This window comes from Populus alba, chromosome 17, assembly GCF_005239225.2.
Source record: "Populus alba chromosome 17, ASM523922v2, whole genome shotgun sequence".
NCBI classification, from domain to species: domain Eukaryota; kingdom Viridiplantae; phylum Streptophyta; class Magnoliopsida; order Malpighiales; family Salicaceae; genus Populus; species Populus alba.
The window spans coordinates 423,005-441,044 of record NC_133300.1 but is presented as its reverse complement, the minus strand read 5'-3'; the positions used below and the strand labels follow the sequence as shown (position 1 = coordinate 441,044).

The window sequence follows — 18,040 nt, the reverse complement described above, 5'->3', positions numbered from 1 at the left end:
AGCAAGAGCCATTTGTGGATAGCAAAACAGCAGCAAATAACAAGAGATCGTTCAAAGTTTAAGCTAACAAAGTCTAGAAGCTCTTAATTTTCTACAGCATTTTGCTAGATAAAAAGAGATCATTAATTGAACACGTTGATTAGATGCATTGATTTGTTAGTCTATTTCTTCAAGTCAAGAAGCCAAGTCTCCTGCTTCAAATTCCAAGTTCATGATGGGACAGTACATCAAGAGAGCATGGATGGCCCTATAGGACTTTAGGCTCCGTTTGTTTGCAGGAAAGTGGTTTCCTTTTGGAAAGTGAATTCCGGGGAAAGTGAATTCCTGGAAAGTGAATTTCGGGAAAGTATTTTCCGATATTTGACAGTGTTATGGAAAATGAACTAGAAAATTATTTCCAGTGTTTGGTTGTGTTATAAAAAATGAACTGGAAAATAATTTATTAATGAATTAATTTTTTTTTCACGTTTATCTAATATATATAAAATATTTAATCACTTACAATAAAAAAAAAAAAATCTAAAAAGTATAATGATGAATTTTTTTTATTATATCCTATATCCATACATAGCTTATTTTATAAAATATAACTATATATATATATATCATATCATATTATAGAAAAATAAGCTTGTGAAAATATTTTTTACGTAAAACCTATTAATATATTTTTTTCAATTTTAAAAGCTTAAAATAATTTTTTTTTTTCATATGAAGAAAGCCAAATTAGTTTATGGTAAGAGTTATATATATTTGAGTTTTTTTTTTTGGTATAAAGAATTTTTTAAAAGATAAATACATACAAAAATATTTTTATGGGTTTTTTGGATAAATATTTTTTTTGCACGGGTAAAGGCAATTATCTCTTTAATATCCTTTCCATCTATATCAAATAAACATCAAGATATAAATATAAATATCTAACATCAAACATAGTCATGCATAAATATTAAGTTTCGATGTCATATACATACATATTAGTTCAAATTACAAACATAAACATGCTAGACCGAATTAAACAAGTAAACATACTCGTTAAATAACAAACATAGTCTGAACCCAAATTTTAAACATAGTCAAACCATATTAGCAATCAGGCCTGTAGCAGTGTCGGTTCACAAAATTTTGAACCCAATTTTTCCTCAAATTAGCATTTTTTGCCATAAATGCTTTTGCCAACATCTCATTTTGGACCAAATGATCAAATGCATCCCCAAGAGTGATCTCATCAAAGCCTTCAATTTTCATCACTTCCGTATACAGCGCATTAACATCAAGTTGATTTTTGCTGAGACTTTGAATTGCAAATGCTACATCTCCAATCTGTTTAGACAACTTTTCAATACCATCATCTTCATACATGCGATTTCTCTTCCTATGCTGCCTCTTTTGTGTACTAGAGGAAGATGTTTCTTTTCCCTTATAACTTTTTTCATATTCACCTTCATTTTCAATTGAAATTGATTGCTCTTCAGTGTTCTCTTCCAAGTTGACATCAGCATATGATTTCGCATAATTTCCGATTGCAATGTCTTTTCCAACAACAATTGCCATTGCCTCGTACATATCAAGTTTTTTGTTGAGAAACTTGTCATGATTGGGATGTGCCTGTTCATAAAGTTTAGAATATGCAATTTTTTAGTTCATTGTATAACATTTTAAAAACAAAAGTAAATATAAAAATTACAAAGAGTATAATATTTATCATACCTTTACTTCTTCATCATATACATCTTTCGAAACTGTAATCATCTTCAAACAATCATCCCAGCCAAAGCCACTTTTATTTTTAAGCTTGGTTATTATTCCCCATTCTTTTTTCACAGTCTTGAGATGATTTTCCACATGCTTAGGCTCGCATTGGACGTTGAACTTTTGACTGATTTCTGTAGCCACCTTAACAAAAGATTCTGCTTTAAAGGTGGAAGAAGGTTTGCTTCCTTTAAGTGCCTCCTCAGCTAATATCTCAAGCAACATGTGAGACATAGGCTTAGACCATGTGAAGTGTTTGCCCTTGCATTTTTCATTCTGCGTGGAACTCATTTCTACAAAAAAGAAATTATAAATTTATACAAAATAAAATCATACAACATTTAGATTTAATAAATTTCATATAAAAACTACAATTAATAATTAAAAGAGAAATTATAATAAAGTCAATATCTACTCCAAATACATAACAAAGATAACACAAACTTAAGCAACACATAATAAAAACAAACACATAATTAACACTCAATTAATTGTTTCTTTGAGTGTTATAGTCATTCCACATGGTTGATGCAATCATTTCTCTTTTTGTTATCCACTCCCTATTCTCTTCCCTTTCCTCCCGTTGACTTAAGTTGATTGTTTGTCTAATTGGTTCACTATCCGAACACATTTCTTCCATAATAAAGTCATAAGGATCAACCCCCATTATATGATTATGAATAATACAACATGCAAGCACAACATCTACTTGTGTTTCATAGGACCAAAAAGATTTTCCATCAATTGATCTAAAACGACTCTTCAAAATACCAAACCCTCGCTCAATAGCGGTTCTCAATGAAGAGTGTCGAAGATTAAATAGCTCCTTTTCATTTTCTGGTGCACGTTCTGTAAACTCGTTCAAGTGATATCGAACTCCACGAAAAGGAGAAATTATTCCTTTTTGAATACCGTAACCAGCATCACCAAGATAATATTTCCCTACAAATTAAAAAAAATAAAACTTATTACTATCTTTATCTGATAACACATTTAATATGTTTATTGCATATAATAAAATAATTTATTATATACCTTCTGGAATTTTTAGACCACTAGATCTTGATAATGCATCACCTAAAACCCGTGAATCATGTGCACTTCCTTCCCAACCAGCTAAAACATATATGAACTTTAAATCAAAAGTTATAGTTGCTAAAACATTTTGTGTTGTTCCTTCTTTTCGTCCTTGAAACTTTCCTTAAATCTCAACAGGAACATTTGCAGGAACATGGGTACCATCAATTGCTCCCACACAATCCTATATAAACATGAAAAAATAATTTATAACATTTTCTTATTAATGTAATTAATTAATTCATAAAAAATAGTGGTATTGTTTTCATACCTTAAAATAAGGATAGAATCTTCTATTATTCATTATCTCTGCTGGAACTGTATCCTCTGGATCTTTAATAAGATGTTTGTATAACTTAAGAATTGCTTTTAAAACAATTCTAAAGTAACGATGGATAGTTTCAACAGACCTATAGTATATACCACTAATAACCCGAAATCTTTGGTTTTGGCCTATAATTTGTAAGAACACAATTACTTGCTCTCTAATAGACACATTTTGAGTTGATCGTAATAGGTTATGACTTGTGAGAACATCACACAATCTATAGAAGACAACAGGTTTCATACGAATTTGTTCAACGCAATGTCTATCACCTCGATTCAAAATGCTGTCAATATAGAATTCTCGTTGAGCAATTGCATTTATACGTGGTTCTCGTGGTATATTAATTCTATTTCTTTCTTGTTCAATAATAGCTACCCCTGTAGCTATCACAGTTACAGCTGCTCCCATACATGCTGCATGAATTATCTTACTATCCATAACATGAAAGTGAAGTTTTCTGATAACGAAACCTAAAAATTTAGGAAAATAAATATTAAAAAAAGCATATAAAATACTAACACAATCAATTCAATAAATTACCGGCATAGTCACACAAATTTATCCATATATAACAAATATAATCAAACACAAATCATAAATTAATCAAAGCAAAATAAAACACAAATTCCCCATTAACATCCCCAATTACACTGTTTCATTCCCATTTTCCCTATAATTTCATTATAACCGTTTCTGCCATTATTCTCCATTAGTATTGAACTATTTCACTGTTCAGTTCCCCTCTCCTCTCTCGGTTTAGTTCACCGAAATCCACTCTCATTTCTGTTCCCATTCCCCTCTCCTCTCTCGGTTCAGTTCAACAAAATCACCGAAATCCCCTCTCATTTCTGTTCCCATTTTGTTTGCAAAGTTTGCCTATTCACTGTTAAAAGATCGCCCCCACCCTGTCTCTTAGTAGCAGATTGATCGCCCCCCCCGTTTTTGTTCGCCCCCCCCCCATTTGGTCTCTCTGTCTCTCGGTCTCACAGAAATGATCGCCCCCACCCCCCATTCGTTTTGATGTTATGGAAATCGATCGCCCCCCCCCACAGAAATCGATCGCCCCCCTCCCCCCCCCGTTTTGGCCTCACTGTCAACAGAAATCAATCGCCCCCCCCCCCCCGCCCCGGTTGTGGCCTCTCTGTCATGAGAAATCAATCGCCCCCTCCCCCCGTTGTGGCCTCTCTGTCATCAGAAATCAATCGCTCTATTCACAGTTATCTCCCCCCCCCCGGTTTGTCTCTTTGTTTGGTTAGGGAGCTGCATAATTTTTTCTCCTTCGTGAAGAAGAGAACAGTAACAGTGGTAGTAAAATGTGTTTTTTTTTTTTTTTGGGTTGCTTGATTAGTTGAATGTGACGAGATTGATGAGAAGAATTATGGAAAAAATATAACAGTAGCAGTAGCAGAATATCAAAGATTCATGCCTTCATTTTTTCAGATCTACGCAGAAGAAAAACATAAAGGAGAAATGAAAGAAGAAAAAAAAATACCTGATATTTTTTGGTCCAGAGAAATACTCTTGTTCCTGCTCAGCTTCCCGATTGATTTTGAAGGAAAAGAGACTGTGTGATTTTTTAAGAAAAAATTTCAAAGCTGTGTATTCTCGTTCAGCTGAGTGTGTAGAAGAAAGGAAAGTGTTTTCCTTTCTTTAACGGAAGGAAAACACTTTCCTTTCCCAATGTTATTAATTTTAAGTTGACCGGAAACCTTTTTCCTTTGACCACTTTCCTTTATTACTGCCAAACACAGGAAAAGCAGGAAAGTGAATTCCAGGAATTCACTTTCCTGCAATCAAACACAGCCTTAATGATTTAAATTTAGGGAAAAGATGAGAAAACCTCGTACAAGACTTTTGAGACGATTTGGACGTGGTTGTATACAAAACTTTAAGTTGTATCCTGAGGTTTTTTTCAAGTCCCCATAAAAGAGACTAGTTTGAAATATTTGTAGTCACTTTTGCAGTACCTTGAATTTGGATAGATAGTTCAAGCTTATTCTCAAACAGCACCATTGCTTCTTACATACTTGTTTATTATACCAAAACATGATAGACAGATTTGTCCTGTTTTTCCTGTTTCCATTGCCTCTATGCCATTTCAATGTCAACAGATTTGCCCTTTGAGCTGGGAGGGTGAATTTCATGGTGCTGCACTAGAATCTCTGAATCAACAATTTGGCCACATCTCTCCCTCATTGCTCTTATGTCTTTGTACACTTGATGCATTGTTGGTCTTCGATCTGGAATGGAATCAACACAGTGGCATGCAACTTTAAGCAGCTGAAATATCTCATCATCAAATCCTTGCCCGACCAGATACTTATCAATGGCATCATAAATCTTGGAACTAGTCAAAAGATGACTAATCCATTCATTAAGAAGACTGTTCGAGGAACTAGTCATTCTGCTAGAATCCACCCCCGTGATCAGCTCAAGGAGCACAACTCCAAATCCATACACATCTTCCTTAGCAAATGCTGTATCCCAAAACTCACCATTTAAGGGGGAAGTGGTAGTTGGATTTACGATTATCGCCTCCTTTTTTGTGTTTGATCTCAATTAGTTTAACATGGTATCAGAGTTGGTATCTGCGTTCAGTTTTTGCAAATTTGTTTTGTGTTTTGGGAGTAATCGTATAATTTCGAGAAGATATTTATTTAGTTTCTGCAATTGAGTATTTTGTCTTCCGCTGCTTTTGCATTCTGGTTATTTGTGATTGTTGATTATGGCTACTAAAAGAGATGATTCGCTTCAGTCTGTGAGTGTGAGGTTGGATGGGAAGAACTATTCATATTAGAGTTATGTAATAAGAAATTTCCTTAAGGGTAAGAAGATGTGGGGGTATGTTAGTGGAACTTATGTGATACCTAAGAATATTGAGGAGGGGGATGCTGGTTTGATAGATACATGGGAAGCAAATAATGCAAAGATCATTACTTGGATCAACAATTCTGTTGAGCATTCAATAGGTACGCAATTGGCGAAATATGAGACAACAAAAGAGGTTTGGGATCATTTGCAAAGGTTATTCACACAATCAAATTTTGCAAAACAGTATCAATTAGAGAATGACATACGAGCTCTTCATCAGAAGAATATGAGTATTCAAGAGTTTTATTCTGCTATGACAGATCTTTGGGATCAATTGGCTCTTACAGAATCGACAGAATTAAAGGCATGTGGTGCCTATATTGAGCGTAGAGAGCAGCAAAGATTGGTACAGTTTTTAACAGCACTTCGCAGTGATTTCGAAGGACTTAGAGGTTCAATTCTGCATCGTTCTCCACTGCCTTCTGTTGACTCTGTTGTCAGTGAGTTATTGGCTGAAGAAATACGTTTTCAGTCTTATTCTGAAAAAGGAATTCTTTCTGCTTCAAATCCTTCTGTACTAGCAGTACCTTCTAGGTCATTCTCTAATCATCAGAATAAGTCTCACACAAGGGTTGGCTTCGATGAGTGCAGCTTCTGTAAGCAGAAAGGTCATTGGAAGGCTCAGTGTCCTAAGTTGAGACATCAGAATCAAGCTTGGAAGCCTGGAAATCAGTCACAATCTAATGCTCATAGACCACCTCAGGGTTATAAACCACAACACCACAATACTGCAGCAGTAGCTTCCTCGAGTTCTATTACCGATCTTAATATTTTGGCTGAGCAATTTCAGAAGTTTCTCTCCTTGTAGCCACAAGCAATGTCCGCTTCTTCTTCCATAGGTCAGTTGCCTCATAGTTCCTCAGGTATGTCACATTCTGAATGGGTCTTGGATTCTGGTGCTTCTCATCATATGTCTCTAGATTCCTCATCTTTTACCTCTGTATCCCCTTTATCCTCCATTCCTGTTATGACTGCTGATGGCACTCAAATGCCCTTAGCAGGTGTTGGTTCTGTTGTCACACCTCACATGTCTCTCCCTAATGTTTATCTTATTCCACAACTCAAATTGAATCTTGCGTCTGTTGGTCAAATATGTGATTCTGGTGATTATTTAGTTATGTTTTCTGGTTCCTTTTGTTGTATACAGGATCTGCAGTCTCAGAAGCTGATTGGGACAGGCCGTAGGGAGAATGGACTATATATTTTGGATGAGTTAAAAGTGCCAGTTGCTGCTGCTGCCCCTGCTACTACTACAGTTGATTTGTCTTCCTTTCGTTTGAGTATTTCATCTTCTAGTTTTTATTTATGGCATTCCCGTCTAGGTCATGTTTCGTCTTCTCGTTTGAGATTTTTGGCATCCACAGGAGCTTTAGGAAATTTGAAAACTTGTGAAATTTCTGATTGTAGTGGATGTAAATTGGCAAAATTTTCCGCCTTACCTTTTAATCGAAGTATTTCTGTTTCTTCTTCACCATTTGATTTGATTCATTCCGATGTATGGGGACCTTCTCCTGTTGCCACAAAAGGAGGGTCTCAATATTATGTCTCTTTTATTGATGATCATACTCGTTATTGTTGGGTTTATTTAATGAAACATCGTTCTGAATTCTTTGAGATATATGCAGCTTTTCGAGCTCTTATCAAAACTCAATATTCTACTGTGATCAAATGCTTTAGGTGTGATTTAGGTGGGGAATACACTTCTAATAAATTTTGCCAATTGCTTGCCCTAGATGGAACCATCCACCAAACTTCATGTACAGATACTCCTGAGCAAAATGGTGTGGCTGAAAGAAAACATAGGCATATTGTCGAAACTGCTCGTTCTCTCTTGTTGTCTGCTTTTGTTCCTAGTGAGTTTTGGGGAGAAGTTGTTCTTACTGCTGTAAGCTTGATTAATATAATTCCATCTTTTCATAGTTCGGGTCTATCTCCTTTTGAAAAGTTATATGGGTATGTCCCTGATTATTCCTCATTTAGAGTCTTTGGTTGTACTTGTTTCGTTCTTCGTCCTCATGTAGAACGAAGTAAGCTATCCTCTCGATCCGCTATTTGTGTCTTTTTGGGCTATGGTGAAGGTAAAAAGGGTTATCGTTGTTTTGATCCAATCACTCAGAAACTTTATGTGTCTCGTCATGTTGTCTTCCTTGAGCATATACCTTTCTTTTCTATTCCATCCACTACTCATAACCTGACTAAATCTGATCTTATTAGTATAGATCCATTTTCTGAGGATTCTGGTAATGATAGCTCTCCCCATGTTCGATCAATTTGTACTCATAACTCTGCAGGTACTGGTACTTTACTCTCTGGCACACCTGAAGCTCCATTCTCATCTACAGCCCCTCAAGCTTCATCTGAGATTGTGGATCCACCTCCACGTTAGTCCATCCATATTCGTAAGTCCACAAAACTACCAAATTTTGCTTATTCTTGTTATTCTTCATCATTTACTTCCTTTTTAGCCTCTATTCATTGTCTTGTTGAGCCCTCTTCCTATAAAGAGGCAATTCTTGATCCGCTTTGGCAGCAAGCTATGGATGAGGAACTTTCTGCATTGCATAAGACAGATACTTGGGATCTGGTTCCTCTACCTCCTGGTAAGAGTGTTGTTGGTTGTTGTTGGGTGTATAAGATCAAGACTAATTTTGATGGGTCTATTGAGCGATATAAAGCTAGGTTGGTTGCCAAAGGATACTCTCAACAGTATGGTATAAACTATGAGGAGACATTTGCTCCGGTTGCAAAAATGACTACTATTCGTACTCTTATTGTCGTACCTTCGATTCGTCAATGGCATATTTCTCAACTTGATGTTAAAAATGCCTTCTTGAATGGAGATCTTCAAGAAGAAGTTTATATGGCAGCCCCTCCTGGTATTTCACATGACTCTGGATATGTTTGTAAGCTTAAGAAAGCATTATATGGTCTCAAACAAGCACCCCGTGCTTGGTTTAAGAAATTCTCTATTGTGATCTCGTCACTTGGCTTTGTTTCTAGCAGTCATGATTCTGCTCTTTTTATTAAGTGCACTGATGCAGGTCGTATCATTCTATCTTTATATGTTGATGACATGATTATTACTGGTGATGACATTGATGGTATTTCAGTTTTGAAGACAGAGTTGGCTAGACGATTTGAGATGAAGGATTTGGGTTATCTTCGATATTTCCTGGGTATTGAGGTAGCATACTCACCTAGAGGTTACCTTCTTTCTCAGTCGAAATATATTGCAGATATTCTTGAGCGGGCTAGACTTACTGATAACAAGACTGTGGATACTCCTATTGAGGTTAACGCAAGGTACTCTTCTTCTGATGGTTTACCTTTGATAGATCCTACTTTATACCGCACTATTGTTGGGAGTTTGGTATATCTCACCATTACTCGTCCAGATATTGCATATGCTGTTCATGTTGTTAGTCAGTTTGTTGCTTCTCCTACTACTGTTCATTGGGCAGCTGTTCTTCGTATTTTGCGATATCTTCGGGGTACAGTTTTTCAAAGTCTTTTACTAGTTTAACAAGTACTACTGCAGTCCTGATGAAGCCATGCCAAGCCTCTTGCTAACCCGATTGCAACTTTAAACCTCACAGTCCATTCCATGATCTTTGCCTGGCCTTCCATTGGATGTAGCCAATCATAAAGGTTACCATTTGGCATGTATTTGTAAACCAGAAGCCACTGTTTTGATGTGATTGAAAATCCCAAAAGTTGAAGTAAGTTGACATGCCTCAATGAACCAAGTGTCTTCAATTCTAACACGAATTGCTCCTCGAGGATTCGACAGTTGTGTAATTTCTTCACTGCAAAGAGATTACCACTAGGCAACGCTGCCTTGTACAGCATCCCAATCTTCCCCTGCCCGATGACATTGTTTTCGCTGAAATTATTTGTTGCATCTTTAAGATCTGTACAGCTCATTCTTGATAAGCTTATTTTTTTACTTGAGACTTTTCTACATACAAGAGATGCAACAACAATCTTTTCTTAAGAAGCATGGTGATACCATCTGACACAGAGCTCTGATAATATTTGTATAATATATATTTAAACACAAATTCAATTGGTTATTCTAAGCTGGAAGAATTGAATCCGTTGATCTTGACATGCAACAAAAGATCAGGAAGTATTATCCAAACCATTTTCACTCATCGGCGTATTTTGATCAGATTGATCTTCTGTTTGAATTACAGTGTAAAATGCTGGCAACTTATTCCCGGACACAATTATATTCTATTGCTTCTTACATGATGGTTTATGAACATGATAGAAACAGGAAAATATAGATCTGATAACTTCGGTCCTGTTTTTGCTGGCAACAGATTAGTCTTGAGAGGTAGCAGGGCAAATTTCAGGCTGCATTTGGATCTCTGAATCATCAACCACTTCACTTCTCTTGGTTATTGCCTTTATGTCCTTGTAGACCTGAAACATTGACGGCCTTCGATCTGGAATGCAATCAAGACAGTTACATGCAACTTTAAGCAGCTGAAAGATCTCATCGTCAAATCCTTGCCCAATCAGAAACCTATCCATGGCATCTTTAAAATAAGAAGTGCTCAAGAGATTACCAATCCATTCATTAAGAATACTGTTTGAGGAAAAATTCATTCTGCTACAATCCATCCCAGTAATCAGCTCAAGCAGTACAACTCCAAATCCGTGCACATCTTCCTTAACAAGCGCCATCTCACAAAACTCATCATGCACTCCTGGAGTGTTGCTCATACTCGTGATCAGCATCGCCTTTCCGAAATTCGATAACTTAGGTTCGAAATTCTTATCAAGCAAAATACACTTTGAGCTTATGTTGAGATGCACCACTTGACCTCTGCCGCCATGGTGGAGCCTTGCCAGGCCTCTTGCTACCCCAACCGCAACTTTCAACCTCAAAGGCCATTGCAGAGTTTTCCTCCGGTGTTTCACTGAATGTATCCAATCAAAAAGGTTTCCATTAGACATATACTTGTACACCAGAAGCCTTGTATTTGATTCTACGCAGAATCCGAACAGGGGCAGTAAGTTCTTATGCTTTAATGTTCCCAATGTTTTCAATTCAGAAACTATCTGTTCCTCAAACTGCTGAGAGTCAACTATCCTCTTCACTGCAAGGAACCTACCATCAGGAAGGGTAGCCATATACATGGTTCCCATTCGTCCCAATCCAATTTTGTTGGCTTGGCTAAAATTTGCTGTTGCCTTGCTGATGCCTACGAAATTCAATCTCTTCACAATATTCCCCAACATACAAATCTGTGGAAGATGAAGAAATGAAACAAGATTATATTTATATATATATATATATGAGTCATTGTTGGGTTTTGAACAAAGATGTTAAGTCGGTTGGAAGAAACTTCCCTAGAGTTATTTTTCAATATTTACTTGAGTAAGCTAGAGGCATTATAGATACGGATTGGGGTGTCGTTAAACGCATTCTGTGTTGTCTACGAGGTACGCTCACCTATGGCTTATATATCACTTATAGTTCCTCATTTGCTCTCCATGGCTTTATAGATACGGATTGGGCAAGTAGTACTAATGATTATAAGTCTACGGCTGGTTATCTTGCCTTCTTTGGTTAGACACCGGTTTCATGGAAATCTAGCAAGCAACGCACAATTACTCGCTCCTACATCAAGGCTGAATATAAAGCCTTAGCTGATGGCACTGCTGAGGTTATCTGGCTTTAGCATCTATTGAGAGATCTGTAGATTCTTTCTACCTCTACTCTTATTATTTGGTGTGATAATCTAGGCGCTACTTACTTATCTGCAAATCCTATCTTCCATGCTCACACTAAACATGTTGAGGTTGACTATCACTTTGTACAAGACAGGGTTACGAAGAAAGAGATTTATTTTCGTTTTATCCCCTCTCACGATCAACTTGCAGATGTTTTTACTAAGCCACTCCCTACTACTCCATTTACTGCTTTTCGGTTCAAGCTTCAGGTTGATCATCCACCCCCATCTTGAGGGTGCATATTAATGTATCTATATAGGAAATATTGTAGGCATACTATATAGGAAATATTGTAGTCATACTCTTGTGTTGTAACCTCATCATTACTATTGTATATTGCCCTACACATATATATTAAAAAAGGTTGGCTAACCAATAGGTTAAGCCTCCCAATTATTCTTAACTTTACTCATCATTGGCATTGTGTTACCCTTATTTTAGATGGATTGAAGGAAAACAATAGGATACAAAAACAATTACAATTGAAATAGTAGATGATGTATAACCAACCATAAATCCACTTTTAATGAGAAACAAAATTCTTTTATGTGTCCTTGGCAGGGTTTTGAAGGTCTACTACTAAGTCCATGGTTGATTCCCACCTAGAAGTTACTGTTTAGAATTTAAAACATTTTTTACTACCAAAAAATTAGCAAATGCAAATAAAAACACTGACATAATTTTTCTGTCAAAATTATTCTGATGAACTTTATTGACTGACTATTCCCTTGTTATATCAATCGGTAAACATTGATGGAAATATTTCCTCGGTATATACCTAAGGAATTACTGTGAGAAAAGAAAGAATTGAAAAAAAAAGCTAAAAGGTATGATAACGTGGCACTTTTACATCTATAATTACTGATAAGTTAATTCCGTTAATAAATCTATCTGTAAAATTTAATTTATGACTTGATAAGCTACCATTCTCTCCCCCTCTTTCATTTCTTCTTCTTCATTTTTCTCTACAACAAACAGCACCCCCCCTAATGTTTTCACAAATCAACCTCTCACTACAAATTCGGCCACCCCAACACTTAGTTTATCAGCATCCTTGTTCTGATTCAGATTTTATTGCGGATTTCCTGTTTCAAGTAAGCAAAACTACCTTTTTTTTATTTATTTAAACTTAGTTGTAAAATGTTAATTTTTATTTCATATTTTTGTAGTATATGTATTTTGTTTAAGTGTTTACTTGTTTTGTAGCTTTTTTCTCATAGAAATATGTTCTATGAATGTATGATTTGTACATATATTAGGGTTTGTTTGAGATTTTATAAAATTATATTTGTTTGTAAATTGATGAAATTTATTTTGAATTTGTGATGTAAGTATTTTGTAAAGAAATGAATAATAGCTTATTTAACGGGTCTGTTTTATGTTGTCAATTTATTGTTAAGTTGAACTTTTCGGTAAATGTATAGAAATTTTAATTTATGTAGATAATTGATAATCAATTAAATATTATTAAAATAGATTGAATAAGTTTGAGTTAAACCAATGTTTGCAAATTTATTTAGTTTGCATAATTATATAATACATGCTGTCAACAATATTCTATACATGTTTGATATAAGTAAGGATGATCATTCATGGATGTATCGAGATTCACCTAAAAGCTTGTGTAGGATGGATTATTGAAATGAAGTTCAGGGTTTTATTAATTACACACTATTTAATCCAAGAAATATTAGTGAAAACAGTATTTGATGCCTGTCATAACCTATTTTTGGGTTCTTCCCAATTACATTTTCTTTTCTTCAAAAAAATAACATCAAAACAGTGTCATTTTAAACGGCATTGTTCTCTTTCTTCCCTGCTCATGCAGAGGCAAGGAAGAAGAAGATTTTAAATCTTTTTTTTTCCTGATATTCTCCTTCTCTTTCTCCTCCCACTTGCCCACAAAACCCAGAGACAAGCCATCCCCCTTACCTTGCCACCATTAATACAACCCATACCCCAACCATGCCCTGCAAACAACCGGCCCCGTTTCCCTCATGTGCCTTGATGGAACAAGGCAAGGGGGACTCTCTCTCCGCTTGACTATAAATATAAAGAAGGGAGAAAATTCTGAGGAGGAGAGGAAGGTTTTGAAAAGAGAAAAGAGGGCTAAACATTTGAAAACAGAGAAGGGAGGAGAGATTTGAGAAAGAACAAAGAGATGAGGACATTGTTGATAGAGGCAACACACAGGGGAAAAGAAGAATTGCAGCGGCTGCCTCAACTCCTCCCCGTTGTCCCCCACAACAACTCCATTGGTTAGCAACCGCCAGCAACGCCATTGTCATCCTCTCACCATCTTCCTCCCCTATTGCAACACCTGTGAAGAAAAGGAAGAAACCCACATCTTTGCACATACGAGAAAAATAGCGGCAAAACACTACTTGTCACAGTAGAGAAGAGCCACCATTGCTCCGCCATCATCATCACCGCCAGTTGCCACCGTCCTTCCCATCGACAACAGAACCATGAGAAACAAAAGAAGAAAACATAAACAAAGAAGAACAGAGTAGAAAAAAATGCAGAGAAGAAGAAGCGAAGCCGACCATCGTCCAAGCCATTCTCCAGTTAGCAACCGCCAGCAGAACCGCTTCAAAGCCGCCGCAGGTCCACCCCTCTTTCTTCTTCTTCTCCTTCTTCTTCTTTGTTGCACCGTCTCCACTAATTTGCGTGAACAATGGAGAGTGCTCCATTGTTCACTAGGCCAGGCAAGTTCAGCCCAGTCCAAAAAAAATCAAAAAAATATTTTTGAAAATTTGTGATTTTTCCCACATATTTTTCTATTGAATTTTGCTTAATATTGGTTTGTATTTTTATATTGTAAAAATAAAAATCTGGTATTAAAATACCTGGTTTTCGTCAAAACATTTTTTTTATAAAAGAAATATGTTTGTTTTCGTGCATACAGCCAAGTCTCTTAAAACAAAAACAATCATATTGTATTTTCATACAACAAAGAAAACTTCAAAAAAATATGTTTTAACATGCATTTTGACTTTAATAACCAGTTTATTAAAGCCACAAGAACTTGGCCAATATTTTAAAAAATCCAAAAAAATTATTTTGTTTTCTTTTAACATCAAAGATTATAAATTTATACGTAAAATGTATTCTCGATATTAAAAAGGTAGTTATTTGTTGATGTTAGGACGATTAGGTTGTACCTGATAAGATAAGGATCTCCTTGCCGATGAGAACTTTTCTTAAACCATAGACAAACCAACAATTAGAAATACAAAACAACCGTAGCATATATCAGACAATAAAACAATGCAGCTTACCTTAGGTAGGGAATATCAGACATACAACCGTAGCATATATCAGACAATAAAATATGTGAAAGAAAGAGAGCTTCCAGGCTGGAAGGATGTCAGATCGTTGTATGTCTCGGAGGCTGTATGGGCGGAAAATACATACATACATACATACATTGAGCATGTGATGTCCGAGCATTTTGTGGGACAGTCACAGTCTGGTGTGGAGAACCGAAACAAACATGTTCACAATTTCATACCACGCACACCAGCGATTCCATTCCCTTTTTTTGCATTTGAAACGAATGGTAAGATTTTTCTTTTATTATATCCATTTTTTTATTTGTTGCTTTTTATAAATATATTTAACCAACAACAGTTTTCTTTTACAGCTACGGTTCTTGGATGCGAGTCAAGCTCGATGAATCTTTTGTGAAAACGCACGTGCAGAGTGATGACCATCAAAAAAGGGTGCAGCAGCTCGTCGATATTCGAGCTTAGCACTTTGTGGATGTTGGTTTTCAACTATTTTTTTCTTAAGTTATTATTTTTTTAATTTGCTAACTTTTTTTCAAGATACATATAACATCTAGTAGAAAAAAGATACGAAGACGATCCTTCAACCTATCTAGATCATGATCCAGATTTGTGGTTGGAGGCAGGATCGCCCGGTGGAACCGATAAAAATCAGGTGTACAGTCTCTTTAACATTATGACCGAAGACTTGCAAATGGCTTACAATGTTTCAATTGTTGGATGCTCGCAATTGATTCTGAGCACTCAAATTCTGAAGTCTGAGGCGATTTTAGACCAATGAGTACAAGCTCAAACAACCCATCTTACTGCTAAGACAGCCGAATTCCGCCAATTGGTAATGGAGATGAAATCACACATGGATGGTGCATATACTCCCTTTTATTAGCCACATGGTCCTAAAGAAGACTCGTCTCCTCCTCCAACACCTTTATTTTAAATTAATTGTATATGAACTTATAAATGTTTAAATTTGTAATAAATATTTGATTCTTATATTAATTTAATTATTTTCTACTTTTGTTTCATAGATTTTGATTTTAAAAAAATTAAATTGTTACTGATGGTGTTATTGACGAATTAAGTCCATCAGTATATACCAAATAGTTGGAAAGAATTACTGCAAATGTCACTACCACTATTTAATCACTAATGGAATTGCATATGATTGTTTTGTCAGTTATATATCAAATTCGCCGAGAGAAATCCCAAAAGTGAAAAAAATCACCGATGGAATTACATACGGTTTTTCTATTGGTGATATGCCATATTCACCAATGAAAATACCGACGAAATGAAGCGAGTAATTTTTTTTGGTGTGCTTTTGCTTTTAGTAAACCCATTGGTAATGATATTACTAACAGACCATAAATCACCGATAAAAGTTTTTCCAACAAAGTGCTTTTATCAATGAGACCATCGGTAAAATCCATACCGGCGGATTGAGAGTATAAATACTAAAGAAGATTCTGTTAGTAGATTTAAAATTCTAGTAGTGTAGTTGATGTATAATTTTTTATCCTATTTAATTGATATTTTTTTTATTTTTTTAGTTTTATTCTGGAAGTTTTTCGTAGCATATAAGCAATTTAGAAAAGATATAATATGGAGTTTTGATTAGAAAAAATTATTGAGTAATAAAAATTCAAATGAAAGTTTTTGTATGGTAACCTTATTCAACAAAATTTTATGTTCATGTGCTTGCTATTTATATATAATATCGTGCTGTTTTGTTTGTGTCCCTTGTGTGCTACTTTAATTAAGGACATGAACTAGAGGTTTCTCTTTTTTTGGCTATTTCTGTAATGAGTTAATGTTTTGGTCTGTGATCTATTCAATTAAGTTTGCAACGATCCATGGTCTTGGCAACTGAAGAATATTGATTTATCCTTAATAAAAGCAGCTACATATATCGTCTTCATAATAATAATAATAATAATAATAATAATAAAGCTAGCAAGAAACTAAAATATGATGATGAAATGAAAAATCTTATGGGGATACCTGCACGTTGGCTTCTTTTCTCTTCATCTCTTGCCTTTCCATCAAAGATGTCATCATTGGTGTCTTCATCATCACTTCATTCCCTTTCCTCTTCATGAGACTAGCCCAAGGCACACAATAGGACATGAAAATAGTTATAACGGAAACCGAAGAGAAGACATAACCTATTACAAACCCACTTTTGAGTGAAGATATCAACTTTTTCCGATGTTCATGATCATCACCCCCGTGGTCGTTGTCTCGTGAAGAACTGTATTCATCGCCGGCAACACTGAGGATATGAATCAAAAGAAGAGCAAGTTTTGCACCACCCACAGCCATTTTGTAGATAGCAAAACAGCAGCAAATAACAAGAGATCCTTCAAGGTTTAAGCTCACAATTTCTAGAGCTCTTAATTTTCTACAGCATCTTGTTAGATAAAAAGAGAAAACGAGATCATTCAAAGTTTAAGCTAACAAAGTCTTGAAGCTCTTAATTTTCTACAGCATTTTGCTAGATAAAAAGAGATCATTAATTGAACACGTTGAGGAGATGCATTGATTTGTTAGTCTATTTCTTCAAGTCAAGAAGCCAAGTCTCCTGCTTCAAATTCCAAGTTCATGATGTCATGATGAGACAGTACAATTTCCACGAAAGTGTGTGAAAACAAATTAGTCAAAAAAGTAAGTCCTAATTTATAACTTCTTTGTCTAGACTTATTCTTCTTCATCTTTTCTTTTTTGTTTTTTTCCTGATAGAAGTATTTGCACTTCAATCAACTTAAATGTTAATTGAGATTAAAATTTTAATTCAAGGAATTTTAATAATATTTAGTATATTTAATAATTCCTTTTTATTGTGATTTCGAAGTTTAAACTAAAATAAAAAAAATCAAAAAAGAAAAACTTCCTCAACTTTTATATCACCTTCTTTTAATGATTGCTTTAATATAATTTAAAATAAAAACCCTATCAATTTTCACATCTATGTTTTGAA

General features: G+C 35.3%; 2 protein-coding genes across 3 annotated transcripts; both read right to left on the bottom strand.

Moving 5' to 3' along the window:
• Positions 1–5,245: 5,245 nt before the first annotated feature.
• On the bottom strand, positions 5,246–9,952 carry LOC118029629 (probably inactive leucine-rich repeat receptor-like protein kinase At5g48380). The gene is made up of 2 exons (XM_035033525.1): positions 9,559–9,952; positions 5,246–5,634 (listed from the first exon to the last, which is right to left on the bottom strand). Exons 1-2 carry the CDS (start codon positions 9,950–9,952, stop codon positions 5,246–5,248), a joined length of 783 nt encoding a protein of 260 aa, XP_034889416.1.
• A 206-nt stretch (positions 9,953–10,158) lies between these two features.
• Positions 10,159–17,586, bottom strand: LOC118029628 (probably inactive leucine-rich repeat receptor-like protein kinase At5g48380). 2 transcript variants are annotated; one of them, XM_073405774.1, is made up of 3 exons: positions 17,065–17,586; positions 10,603–11,284; positions 10,159–10,479 (listed from the first exon to the last, which is right to left on the bottom strand). In XM_073405774.1, the coding sequence occupies exons 1-3, from the start codon at positions 17,383–17,385 to the stop codon at positions 10,355–10,357; spliced, it is 1,128 nt and encodes a 375-aa protein (XP_073261875.1). In that variant the 5' UTR covers positions 17,386–17,586; the 3' UTR covers positions 10,159–10,354. The 2 variants fall into 2 exon arrangements, with proteins under 2 accessions (XP_073261875.1, XP_034889414.1); XM_035033523.2 differs by having other exon boundaries at positions 10,159–11,284; positions 17,065–17,583.
• Between the last annotated feature and the right edge of the window lie 454 nt (positions 17,587–18,040).

Coding starts and splice junctions, on each gene's coding strand:
- LOC118029629 (XM_035033525.1), bottom strand. CDS start 9,952: ATGAGCTGTACAGATCTTAAAGATGCAACAAATAATTTCAGCGAAAAC. Junction 5,635..9,558: donor GCTTCATCAGGACTGCAGTA/GTACTTGTTAAA, acceptor TTTGGGATACAG/CATTTGCTAAGGAAGATGTG.
- LOC118029628 (XM_035033523.2), bottom strand. CDS start 17,385: ATGGCTGTGGGTGGTGCAAAACTTGCTCTTCTTTTGATTCATATCCTC. Junction 11,285..17,064: donor GAAAAGAAGCCAACGTGCAG/GTATCCCCATAA, acceptor CATCTTCCACAG/ATTTGTATGTTGGGGAATAT.